This window comes from Acanthochromis polyacanthus, chromosome 19 (assembly GCF_021347895.1).
Source record: "Acanthochromis polyacanthus isolate Apoly-LR-REF ecotype Palm Island chromosome 19, KAUST_Apoly_ChrSc, whole genome shotgun sequence".
Lineage (NCBI taxonomy): Eukaryota > Metazoa > Chordata > Actinopteri > Pomacentridae > Acanthochromis > Acanthochromis polyacanthus.
Genome location: NC_067131.1, coordinates 14,008,769 through 14,022,193, shown reverse-complemented (window position 1 = coordinate 14,022,193; position 13,425 = coordinate 14,008,769). Strand labels below are relative to the sequence as shown.

At 40.6% G+C, this 13,425-nt stretch overlaps 1 protein-coding gene across 1 annotated transcript; it reads right to left on the bottom strand.

Moving 5' to 3' along the window:
- Positions 1-4,599: 4,599 nt before the first annotated feature.
- On the bottom strand, positions 4,600-12,783 carry LOC110969984 (heparan sulfate glucosamine 3-O-sulfotransferase 2-like). Its single transcript, XM_022220174.2, has 2 exons — positions 11,920-12,783; positions 4,600-8,115 (listed from the first exon to the last, which is right to left on the bottom strand). The coding sequence occupies exons 1-2, from the start codon at positions 12,408-12,410 to the stop codon at positions 7,497-7,499; spliced, it is 1,110 nt and encodes a 369-aa protein (XP_022075866.1). The 5' UTR covers positions 12,411-12,783; the 3' UTR covers positions 4,600-7,496.
- Between the last annotated feature and the right edge of the window lie 642 nt (positions 12,784-13,425).

Here is a 13,425-nt window from a genome sequence, read left to right as displayed (position 1 = left end):
ACATACTAAACTATAACATTCATTTTCACATTTTGGATCACATGCTAAACTATGACGTTTTTTTCCACATTTTAGATGTCATACTAAACTATGACTTTTTTTCCCCACATTTTGGACCACATACTAAAATATGACGTTTTAGTGATCGTTTGGATGAAATACTAAACCATGATGGTTTTTTTTACAAGTTTTGGACGACATACTAAACCAAGACGTTTTAATGATATTTGGGATGACATACTAAACTATGACGTTTTAATGATATTTGGGATGACATACTAAACTATGACGTTTTAATTATATTTTGGACGACAAACTAAAGTATGACTTTTTTTTTACACATTTTTGATGACATACTAAACTATGACGTTTTTTCCACATTTTGGACGTCATACTAAACTATGATGTTTTCGTGATAATTTGGATGACATACTAAACCATGATGTTTTTTTTTACAAGTTTTGTACGACATACTAAAATGTCATTTTTTTCCACATTTTGGACTCCATGCTATACTGATGTTTTAGTGACATTCTGTAAGACTGACTAAATTGTGACATTTTTGTTATATTTTGACCTCATTTTTAGACATATACTAAAGTATGATGTTTTGGATGACAAATTGCACTGTGACATTTTTTTTAGTTATTTTTTGGGCCTTTTTTGTCAATAGGTAAGCAGAGAGGAAGACCTACAGTCAAGGGCTCTAAGTTAGAATTGAACCTGTGTTTGACGCAGTCACTCTCCCAACCAGTTGAGCTTCCTGGGCACATTTTTGCAGCTTGTTGGACAGCATGCTAAACTGTTACTTTTTGTTTTTACTCATAAACATTCACATATGGACCAGGTGTTGCTCTAATTCTAAATTTACCATGCGTGTATGCAGTAAAATTGGTGAGTGATGCATTAATAATAGTAAGATTCATTTGCTTCTTCAGGTTTGTGTTGCATTTTATTGAAACAACCTGAACTGACCAAAGTGTTATACAGGACAGCAACAAAAACAAAAAGCAACACATGATTAAAAAAAGACTATAAAGACAGATTTGAAAAGAAAACAAAATAGTATAGAATGCTAAAACAAAGCAAAAGAGGATAGCAACTTGTTCGATCAAATTTGAAGATAAAATAAATACAGAAGACTGAAAATTAAGAACAACCAAAAGCCACTGATGATTGAGATTTTCCAAAAAATTCTCAATGGAGGAGGAACTTTATATTTTAAGGCTGTACCAAAGACTTGCATTGCAGCAGCTACCACAAAGTTAACCGCTAATATCACTATTATTGCAAATGCAAGAACAGATAAAATGCAACTACGATTTATTAATGAGAAATCTGTCACTGAATAGTTCATAAAAGGTAGATTCTGTTTTTTATTTTGCACTTATTTTAGTTGGATTTTCCACAGAATTTCCCCTTTAAAAATGTAGTACTTCCCCCCTCTTGCTCTCCATATACCATACTATATGTTTGACTGTGTCTGTTGGGAGCTGACTGACGTGTAATTTAAAATAGCTTCACACTGCGGCTTATTCAGGATAATTTTTGCTTCATGAATCCCATAATCGCAAACTCGGGGGACCTCATCCAGGTTGAGTTGGCTCCTCCTTTCTCTCTTCTCCTTATGATGATGAAAAAAGCAAAACCGTTCATGTTGTAGAACAAGAGGCAGGGTACAAATCCCCACTGTGGTCTTGGAAACATGTTCATTATCTGAAAGAAGTGCCTGGGCATTGAAACCTGCCTGCAGAGCCGCTCTACCTGGCTTCTCCTCATTGTTGCTCAGCAAGGCTTCCTGCTTTGAGAGAATGCCGCCGCTCCATGCAAACCCACATCAAAATCCTAATGTGCCGGATGTCTGCTCAGGTGTGGTCTGAAGTCCAGGGGTTTGCTGATGCGTCAGATGTGTGTTTTGGTTTGCTGGGGATGCGCGGTTCATCTGGAGGCAGGCTTGGGATGAGGCTTGTTATTCTCCTCAGTGAGACATGAGGCACGCACTCTAATTAGAACACATCTCCTGCTGAGAGAGACGCTGAGGTCTGACTACTCCTCCAATCTAATCAGCTTTCTACCTCACTTTAGCCGCTCCACAGAAAACAGACTCTCACTCGTCTGACAAATGGATCCAACAACAAGGAGATGGCACTGAACAAGTGTTTCTAATTTGGAGGAGTTTACAGGATTTCACAGATCTAAATCTTGAGAGGGCACCCGGCCAACGAAACCTCACATCTTCGCCATCTTCCTCTCACTCTCTGCTGGAGACGAGTTAAAAAGGGGCGTGCAGGTGGCTGCGGATTCGAAAAATGGCTAGCTACTTTTAGACCGGCCCTCAGTGATGCAATTATTCTGTCAGAATAAATGACACAGTAGTGCAACCAAGAATGCGACCTACATTTAAAATCACATTTCACTCCAAACTTTGTTTTTATTACACTTCCCGGAACGAGTTTATAGGCCACATCACACGGACACGCTTATTAAGTGTCATCCCCGCAGACTGCAGTTCTAACACTGGTCTGCAAATAGTTGTAGAACATGCATCATGTCATAGTAGAGACTGTGCCACAGTTGTCAGCACTTCATTTTAATTTGGCTCCTAAGCCACTGGTGATTTCGACCACTGGGACATCCTGTCGGCTGCACAAGTTAAACTATTCTGAAGCATTAGGACTGAGCGAGGTACACTGCTGAATCTGTGCCTCCGCAGTGTCAGCTGCTGTCTCATTCGGCTACCGGGGAACCTCATTCTCTCCCATGAGAACATCCTGAGCGAAAAAGGACGCGGAGGGCTGTGAGAAAAAAAGCGCTCCCTTTTTCATTCGGCGCGGCTGAAATAGAGCAGGCATGTAAAATGTATTTCCTGTAGGCGTTCATTAACACTTGTTATAGCATTGTTAACAATTACATATAAAAATGATCGCAATATTCAGAGGGAGGAGCCCTTTGGAAAAATAATCCTCTGCTGCTGCTTCCATCTTCCTTCTTCTTCTCCTTCATCTTCTTTGCTCATTAAAAATCCAAAAGAGTGGATGTTTGCAGCCACATTAAGCAGCAGGGATTCTGAACTACATTATCTGCAGAAAGAACATCACTGTGACATTTAAACACTTAAAGTCTGCCCTCAGCCTCTGCCCTGATTCTTTTTCCCTTTAGAGAAAACATTTGTGTTCAAAAAGAAAAACAATATTGCTGCTTTAAGCATTAATCAATATCAGATCACAGTGTTCCAAAATGATTATCACAACAGCTCTAATCCCCTTTCTAAAACTCTCCGTGGAGTGTGATGGATAAAAAAGAACAACGTGCGTCTGTTCTTGTCCTTGAAGTCTTGGTATTAGTCTTAGCAATAACTACTGCTTATCAACTCCACGCTGAAGTATTAGCTGATCAGCTCCTTCAGGTATTTTGAGTATTTAATAATTACGAGGAAGCTCCACAGGAATGCGGTGATGCGAATTGTGCCATACAAGGGAAAAAATCTTTTGATTAAAAATGCAATCTGGCACATTAAACGCAACCTTGTGTGCGGATTTGTGTGAACTGCTTCATTTTAGTCGTGATGTTTTCTGACAAGACCAGAAATGTTTTAATCAACATGCTATTCACACATCATTTTTAACAAATACTCATTAAGCTTAACAAGCACCTCATTAGCCGCCAGTGCAAATGGGTCACATCATAGTGCTCGGAAATGCAAAGGATTTCAAGATTTGCATGGGCTGGTTCTGGGGGGAATTCATATTTGAAAAGAAAAAGCTGAGTGTGTGTGTGAGGGAGAAGGGGAGATTTGTCCTGCAAGCAATCTCTGGAGAGCTGTTCGCTTGCAGAGTCTAATCAGACTCTGGCTGATGCTTGTTCTCGGGGATTGCTTCTCTCCAGCCCTCAGGCCTAATTAGGACCCCTGTGTACCAAACAGAGAGTTGCCGCTCACAGTGACGACTGGATAGACGCTCACCTGTGTGCACGCTCAATAAAAAAGCCACAGAAATGAGCTGCCGGCGAGGCATGATGACAAGAAGGGGCATCGGAGGTGGTTGCAGGCCCACTCTCACCGCCCACTCCACCCCACCCCGGAGGTCGTATGAGTTTAATGAATGTTAGGACAGCGAGAGAGCCAGAGAGAACGAAACCAGAGGCAGACGTCTGTCTAGAGAGAGGGTCACAGAGAGGAGAGCATCTTTCATGATTCCTTTTCTTTCTCCTCTTTCTTCTTAACAATGCGCCGTGACCGTTTGCAGAAGCGTGAGAGAACATATAGCGGAGAGAAAGATGAGAACAGCTTTCCTGAGCTCGACTTTCTGGATTTTCGAATGTCAAACAGCAGAAAAAGCTTCAAAGGATACACGGTTACATGCAAATTTCACGAGACGCTTCGGTATTCAAACAGATAAAAGTGCTCGGCTTCTGAGGTAACACAGAGGAGCGGCGTGGTCTATATTTTGCTGTGAGCCAAACTGTTAGTAATGAGTATTATTAGCTAAGAAAACTGTTGTTTTTTTTTAGAGCTCAGGGATCTGATGTGCATCTCTTGTGAGATTAAGCCTGTTTCTATCAACATATTTAACATACGACAGACTCCTAGAAGAAAAACCATTATAACAGAAGTTAACTAATTTATTATCAGCTGTGTAACTGATGATGATTTTTCTTTTCGGAAACGTAAAGTTAATTAATATGCATGTAGTACAATACACAATAGTACTTTAAACCTTATGTAGCATTGTTTGATTCTGGTATTACTCTCAAGTGAAATGATTTCTTGTTATATTTATGCAGGTTTTAGCAGACGACATTACATTTCCATTGGTTCCCTGTCCATTTGGAGTTTTAAGAGCAGCCCGTCTGGTTGTGGCCCTGAGCTGCATGATAACAGAAATGTTGACCTAATATGATCCATCCTCAGGTGAAGCCCTTTGAACCGTTCCAAGGTTGAGGCTTAAATTTTAGAGTGACTCTGCAGCGACCTGCCTGAGGAGATAAGACTCCCAGAATCAGTCGTTTCAATCACTTCTGAAAATCCAATTTTTACCGACTTGCTTTTATGAGATGTCCTCCTTCTATTGCTTATTAAGGTTTTTATTGCTTTTTTATTATTTTATTTGTATTTATGACTGTTTTCTATTTATTCATTTTCTTTTAACTTTTATCTTCATTTCAACTTAATTCCGCTTTGCTTTGTTTGGCTTCACTATCTGGCTTCCTTTTGATATTTTTGCCTTCTGGGTATCCAGCTTTGGCTTTGTCTGTCAAAGCACTTTGTAAGCTTGGGTGCTGTACAAATAAAGTTATGAATATTGCTGTAGTTTGTCTAAAAATTTCAGTAACACCATGATCCTTACTGTCATTGTTGTCCTAAAAAAAAATCCCAATTTGATCCCATTTAAAACTATATTACGGACTTATTTTCGACATTTATTTCACATCGTGGAGCTCAGCAAACATCTAATATCTCTCCTTTCAAACTCCACCTTCTGCAGCCTTCAACCAGAGTTACATTAGTACTTCTTCCCTACACTCACACCATGTCAGTCGTATGCAAGACACAATATTTTAGTTATCTCATGCATAATGGAACTTAAATGCTTATCCTGATACTCATTAAACGTTTATCATGACAGCAGTCACTGTAGTGGAGCAATGTTTGACTTGTTGTCAGAGCACATTAGGTTTATTTACCAAGTTCATGGCAAACTTTAATAGTTCTCTCTATTGAAACTGCATGGATGGAACTGGATGGTTTGGACAGAAAACAATAATATGACGTCATTAGGAACAAAATGCACAAAAAAAATGCACTAATAGAATGAAGCACCTGTGAGATATGACTTAAAGTTTACATCTGAGGTTTGTGGGTTAAGTGATACACATAAAAAATACTGAGCAACCCTTTCCTGTTCTGTTTGTACGAAAGAAGCTGAACCAATGCAGTCTATATGCAATGTATAAGACTTTTTAACTGCAACTCCACAATCTAACTATAGCCTTTAAATCATTTATAATGTGATGTCATTTCTTTTTTTTCCTGCCTTGTTACCTTTTAATAAGTAAAAAGTTCTTCCCTCTTGTAGAACTGAACATAGATGTTGGTACACTGTGAATGAAATAATTACACTTTAATTTAAAGCATATGTTTAAAACATAATCCAAAGCACTGCCTCTAATATGCGTGATGGAGAATGTAAGTAGCCAACTGTACACCACACACTGCTTCCTTCTCCCCGCTCATGTATCACGTAGTGTTTTTCCTTTGTTTTTGCAGCATCAATCTGGCTCAAACTCAGACACTCTTGCTTTTTGTATTCACACCGTGTAGCCAAATCCAAACTTTTCGCTGCAATCTCGTGGAACGCAGTCCCGGAATCTATTTGATAACCCGCCACAACTAGGTGTTCCCTGCTTTGTCTTTGAAAAGTGATTGAAATTCCTTACACCTACACCCACTCATGCTCCTACACCACCACCGAGGCACACAACAAACCTTACAGAATGCAATAAAACCTCAAAGGGTGGTGGTCTGAACCGTAACCGTGCAAGCTAGATGTGAATAAAGGGAGGTAATTTGCAGGTTCAGATTATTTGGGTGATGTGAAATTTTCAGTTCTGGTGTGTTGTGTTTTTTAAGCATCAAATAAAGACAGGGAGAACAGACGGGGGGTTTTTGTGTTCAGTTTACCAAGGTCAAAGCTTTGGATGAGACAGTTTCATAAATTGTGCTTCTGTTTCATTTAATGTGGATCATGGACAAGCATTGTGGTTAATTCGGTGATTAAATGCTCTTGTAACAAAATAAAAAACATGAATTTTAGCAAACAAAGCACAGAATACAAAGAGATCCAAAGTGAGGCGCTGCTTTTTACAGCGTGTTCTAACTTATCTGATTCATGCCGGCAAGAATGGAAAATAAAATATCTTTCACTCTGTAAAATCTGAACAGTAAGTACTTATACTTCATACTTGCCTCATGGCTTTACATTTTGGATTTACCACCACAGCGCTGCAGCTTAATTCTGCTCTCCCTGAAGACTTCACTGACATTTTCCAAGGTCTTGCTTTCAACCCTGCCTTGATTAGTGAAGCAGTTTTTAAGAAGAACTAATCCCATTCCCTGGAATTTCCTCTCTCCTTCTCTCTTTTTTTTATGAAGCAGTCAGCAATCCAGTCAGCAGCAATGTACAGTAACACAAACGGAAACCACGTGATCCTGAAGCTGAAATGATGGCTGTATCTAGCGAGAAACAGGGTGCTGATGCTGGTAAGTGATCATTACAAGTGCAAAAGGCAATGTCATCTCAGATCTGGCTCCGTTCATTAGAGTCACTTCAAAGAATAACACTGCCTCCGCTGTTTCGCTCGAAAAACTGTCTGGAGACTGCTGATAGTTACTTACTCGCCTTAGCCACGACGCATTACTGAAGGCAAAACATTTTTCAAAGAACATTTGTGGAATAAATAAATCTCTCCTGTGCCATGTAAAAATAAGTCTCAAACCTCTACTCCCACTTAAAATCATGTCCCACCATTTCATAGAACTTGACATTGTGGGGTCGATAGAAGTCCCGCAGCTGTTCGATAGCATCCCTGTCTATCTGCACGTGAGTTCTGCCCTTGGACTTGCCAAGACAGCGAGGCGAACCGCTGCTCTCTGGCTTTTTAAGGCAAGGGAAGCCTTTGGTGCGGTTGAAATAGAAGTGTTTGTCGGTGACGATGCGTTTTAGTCCGAGAAAGTCTTGCACCCGAGCCAGCTCCCCTGCTGGATCCGTGATAAGACGCTCGCCGCTCACAAAGTGGATCTGAGCCAGCGGGAAGTAGCGGAGCCAGTTTTCAAGGTGTAAAGCGTACAGGCCGATGCGAATGGCGTTCCAGGACATGTCCACAATGCCCAGGCTCTGGTTTCTGAAGGCCAGCTCCTGGAAGCTGGGCAGGTCGGGAGTTTTGGATAAAGTCTGGGTGTAATCTGATATCGCTCGAGTGACGGGGTCTCGCACCACCACGATGAGTTTGGTGTCTTGGGACATGGCAGAGATCCGGTGAGGCGTCTCTTTAGTCACAAAGTAGCTTGGCGTCTTCTCCATTGTGATTTGGCTTTCAAGCGTCCTTGGCATTAGACCTCTAAATGAAAGATGGAAACAGAAGGTAAAAGTTCCAGTAAGATAAAGATTTCTTATTTACATTCACAGTAATTTATGTTTTTAAATTACATTTCTTGCTGTTTGGAGGTTTCAGATTCAGATATAGAGGACATGATGTCCTTGGATTCACTCTGTCAAAAGTAAAAAAAAAAGTGTATATTCAACGTCTATTTAGGGCAGCATTACACCAGTGAATTGCAAAGGCATAAAAACACCCTAAGTGAGCCGCAGCTCGGCCATGAACCCAGTTTCTCGATGTAAATGATAATAGCAGCGCTGAAGCAAAGTCATAGTAGTCTGTTGTCACTGGAGACTTGTCTCGCCGACAGCTTTCCTGTGCATCAGCCCAGCATGGTTCAAGAGTAATAAATCACCATGAATGCAAACAGAACGGTGACTCTGTTAGGTTACTTCTGGGTCTTCAAACTAGGCCATTGTGAAAGAAACGATTTGAACAGAAAAAAAGATGAACGTGAAGATCAGAAACCATTAAAGACCAGGACTGGAGTTCAAAAGAGCCTGCTACCAGGGCTGCAATTATTATCATTTTCATAGTTGAATGATTTGCTGATTTTTGTCTCAATTCTCAGTTAACTTTTTCAGTTTCTAAGTTTCAGCAAGGAAAAGGAACAATTTTTCATTTGAAAAGCTTCAAAGAGTAACTGTTAGAATTTTGTTCTTCAAAAATACTTATTAGGAATAATTCATTATTAATGTCGCTGCTGATTCATTTCGTGTCAAATTCGAGCAGCTTTCAAGTGGTTCTGATAATGTTTTCATTTCGTTGGTTGATTCAGGTCAGGTGTTGCTTTTAAACTATTCATTTCAGTATCCCAGCATTGTATTAATATTAGCTCCAGGCGTTAATCGTCGTATTTCCATGTAACTGTCAAGCAAATTTAAAAAGAACTTTTAAAAAATGAAGCTTGTTTCCATTACCTCTAGAGGAAGCAAAGTAGCCTGCATAGCATTGTCAAAAGGTGACAGTATGGGTACATTATACATGACTGTAATAAACAAAGTAGAAGAAGTACAGGTCATAAAGTGGAGACAAAACCAGCTGTTTGCTCGCCTCACCCAGTCAGATCATTCTCTAGTGCTGACACAACACTGTGAAGAATGGTCTGATTCCACCTCAAAGTCTCAGGGTTGTTTGTATTTCCCTAAATTAATCCTAATAATCTTGGGTGGGGCTAAGATCAGGATGCTGTGACGTGTTCATGCAAACCAGTGTCGGGAAATTGTTTTTGTGGAACGTTTGCATGCAGGGAAATGAGCACTGTCATTAAAATGGAAAATTCAGAGAAAGAAAGATTAGCTTGGCTTCCTTTTTGCCAAACCTTATGACAAAGCTTGAAAATTTCACTGTGGTAGGTTACTTGCATGGAGACTGCTGTTGTTGTTTCTTGCAGTAAAGGAGATTTCAAAAATAGTAACACGTAGATAACGGATTGGAAATAGAAAACTACATGAAATATACAGCCGATAGCAGGCTTAAGCCCGCAGTCTACATCTGGTGAGTCAGACTAGCCAAACCCCAAAAACACCTCAAAGAAGAAGAAACAAGGTTTTGTTTTCTGCATCATTAACATTTCTAAAGCGATACTTCATAAAATGATACAAATCTGTTATGGAAATATGGCTACTGTTATGGAAATTTATAAAAGTCCTGCACACAGTGGCTTTAACTTGAAATGCTAATCATGCACTGAGTGGCATCAAGTCACAAGATGGACACTGTATTATGTGGAATCTGGTGAGTAAAGCAGGTTTATTTTACTGACCAGGGAACTTGAAATGACCGCAGATTCTTTTTTTGTGCTTTCCAGAGGGCTCACCTCACTCTGCACAAGAATTTAGCGCAACATAGATTTGGCATGTCAAGTCAAGATTTGATGCTTGGTCAGTCCACTTAATGGGATTCTTCGTATCACTCCCCCTTTTTTATTTAGTCTTTTGTTTCGGTTAGAGCTGCAAATAGTGATCATTTTCTCAGATTTATTAGTATTTTGGTCAATAAAGTATCAGAAAATGGTTAAAAATGTTGATTAGTACTTCCTAACACCCAAGATGAAAAATGTCTGGTTTTGTCCACAACCCAAAGATATTCAGTTTACTGTCATCAGGGAGTGAAGATAACAGAAATGATTAAAATTTAAGAAGCTGGAATCAGAAACTCGTCATTTCTTTTTCTTAAAAAAAAAAGAATCACTTATCAAAATAGTTGCAGATCAATTTAATAGTTGAGAAGTGATCCGTCAATCATTCCAGCTCATAAAACAAAACATGCTCACAGCGCACCCAACTGCATATTCAAAATGAGACTCTTCCAGACAGTCATTTTGGCTTCATTGAGGGGTGTTTACAGGGGAAGCAACTGTTTTATTTTGAAAGCAATCCTGACTTGACCTTTTCTGAGCAGCTCTGACAGCTGACAATCAAGCTACAGTAATGGGCGAAGGTTCACATCTCTAAGACACATCTCTGAGATAAAAGGGCTTCAGCTGCCAACCGTCCTGAAGAGTGCCAATTAGTGGAGATACTCTGAGTCCATAATTATTATATAATACTACTGATACACATCCCCCCTGCAGGCTACATGACAGCCAGTCATTAACATGAAATGTATTTGGAAGAAGATACGTGTGATTGTGTATAATTGGCTGTCTGTTTGTGTGCACATATGCACCATTTTTCATGAACTAAACCAACACATTTTTGCTTTAAATCTGTAATTAAGGAGTTGGAATAATTATGGGTTTGGTGCACAGGTTGGTGATCAGTCAAACGGAGCAACTGGAAGAGGGGTGCACTTTGTTAAGCGTGTGTCGCGTGGCATTTTAAAATCAATACATCATTCACTTTAGGATTCATTTTGAAATATTAGAATAAACAAACAAGACTACAGCTCGGATGGCTGGCAGCCACGGCGGCTCCGCACACTGCAGTTTACACAGTTTGCCTCCAGAGGTTGGATTTTATGAGAAATCTGATGAATTGCTCTACAGTACATCAAAAAAAAAAGAGAGAGAGAGGGAGGGCCAGTGTTCTGCCAGTGTAAACAGAGCTGAGTCCTCCGAAGTTCTTTGCAATAAGAAGTTGAAATGAGTCAAGAGACTGCGGAAAAAACACATCCAGCATGTTTACCCACCTCAAAACATACAGAGCGGCGCCGAGGGGAGGGAGAGGGAGGAAATATGACTCTGGATTTCAGAAAGTGAGCAGCTGATGTTGTGTGAAAAGTGGTGGGACACTTACAGTAATTAATGACACGTTCATCTTTGCTTTTTTTTCTGATTCCTTAAATTATTTCGAACCTCATTTTTAAAAAAATTACGATAGAGCTATGAGCAAAACTCAAAACTGGATTCAATGAGGTAATTATGTTGGCCTCATATCACTATTATCTTTTTTAAAATTGTGCCACAATGTGTCATTTACATAATTTTCTGTCATTATAAATGATTTCATCTGGAGTGAAACGGCCTCATCAGACCCATACAGAATCATGCCAGCACATCTGGCCATTATCTACTATCCATTCAGGGTTCAGCAGCAGTGAAATCGCCTCACTTTGGCCAATTTGTGCAACTAACTGCTAGATATTCATTGAAAAAATGATAGAATTCAATTTAATTTACCGCAATTTATCCAAATCAACAATCTCAAACTCTGATTTTGTGCCACAGAACCTCATAAAACTGTAATCTGTTGCCATCTCGTTCAAAATGAATTTTATGACATTAGCTGGGCACACACCTGTGCAGGTGAGATCAGTGCTTACCTGTACCACTCCAGGCCTCTGTCATAGTTCCTATCGAAGAAGTGCGTCTCGGTGCCAGCAGCGCGCACGTCCGGATGGATGCGGATGAACTCCAGAACCGCTCTGGTGCCTCCTTTCTTCACTCCAACTATAATGGCATTGGGTAACTTTTTATTGCCGAACTTTAGATTACTCATGGGAGGGCTGGGCGTGTCGGTGTGCACGGAGGAACGGGCTCTTTGGTCGGGTTTCAGTCGAGATGCCTCCACGCTGCTCGTCCTCGCATCCAACGGCGAGACGCAGGAGGAGACGGATCTCTGAAGCAGCCTTTTGGCTCCATCGGCGCGCTCGCAGCTTGGCGTCGGATCACCTGACTTTGGCATGACGGTGCTGTCAGGGAACAGAGCACAGTAGCACAAATATGAGAGGAAAAGGGATAATAAGCACACGGACGTCCCTCTGAGCCGGTGTGAGAAGGGCAGAAGTCGACTGAGGAGGAGCACGCATGCCATCTCTCCATGGACATGAACAGTGCATGGTTTTCTAATTGGATTTTGCGCTTCTTCTTCTCTGGTTGTGTTTTCAGGGGCTGAGCTGAGAGCAGGAATACATGAGCAAACTTCATCTAGTCAAACACGGAGCGCATTAACACGATCTCTCTGAGCTCCACGTCCTCACTTCATTAGCTGGAGACGCGGTCACCGCTGCGCACCGAGTTGTGGAGCGACGTCCTCTTTGGAAACTCCTGGACGCTTCCATGGTCACCGGGCAGCAGCGGGAGGCGGCAGTGGGGAGCTTCTCTCTCCGGTAACTTGAGCGGACTGTCAGCTGCAAACCGGCTGAGAGACAGGAAAAGATTTCTACAGCGTGACGTCAGAGCATCTTTGCATTAAAAAAAAAAAGTATTCAGCTGTCTCCCGTCTGACTTCTCATCATGCAGGTTGTCTTTTTGGCACATAGCTGCTGCATAGTAATCACCCTCAGCTCTGTGCATACACTATTTTTCTGCCAGTTGAATGCAACAGTATATGTTTTTATTTCCTCCCAGCAAGTGTGATTGAGTGTAAATTTACATACTTTTGAAGCCTAGGATCAAAATGAAGTGGAATAGTTGCGGAATTTCAGCTTAAGACCGGTTCAGACACATTTAAATCACAAAAAAAACAACACGATGAAAACACCCATAAACATCTATAATTTAACACTTCATGTCCCTGCAAATCCCGCCCTCCATGGGCTCCTGCTGTTGCACCAATCACAGCACCAGCTTCATCTATTCTGCTGATGTGACCTGAGGTCTAACGTCTGGGTATTCAACATTTATCTTACGGTTTATCCATATTCTTGGTTAACCTTCTTTCAGATAACTGTTGAGTTTCTTTTAGCTAAAAAAAAAATGGACACGTGAACATATATTTTCATGACAACTGAGCAAAATTGTCATGTCATGTAACTAAAAGCTCCAAAAGAGCCACATTAATCGACTCTTTTAGACTGGATCTTTAATTTTCAGTCAAAAAAAATTAA

Coding starts and splice junctions, on each gene's coding strand:
- LOC110969984 (XM_022220174.2), bottom strand. CDS start 12,410: ATGGCATGCGTGCTCCTCCTCAGTCGACTTCTGCCCTTCTCACACCGG. Junction 8,116..11,919: donor AGAGGCCTGGAGTGGTACAG/GTAAGCACTGAT, acceptor TCTTTCATTTAG/AGGTCTAATGCCAAGGACGC.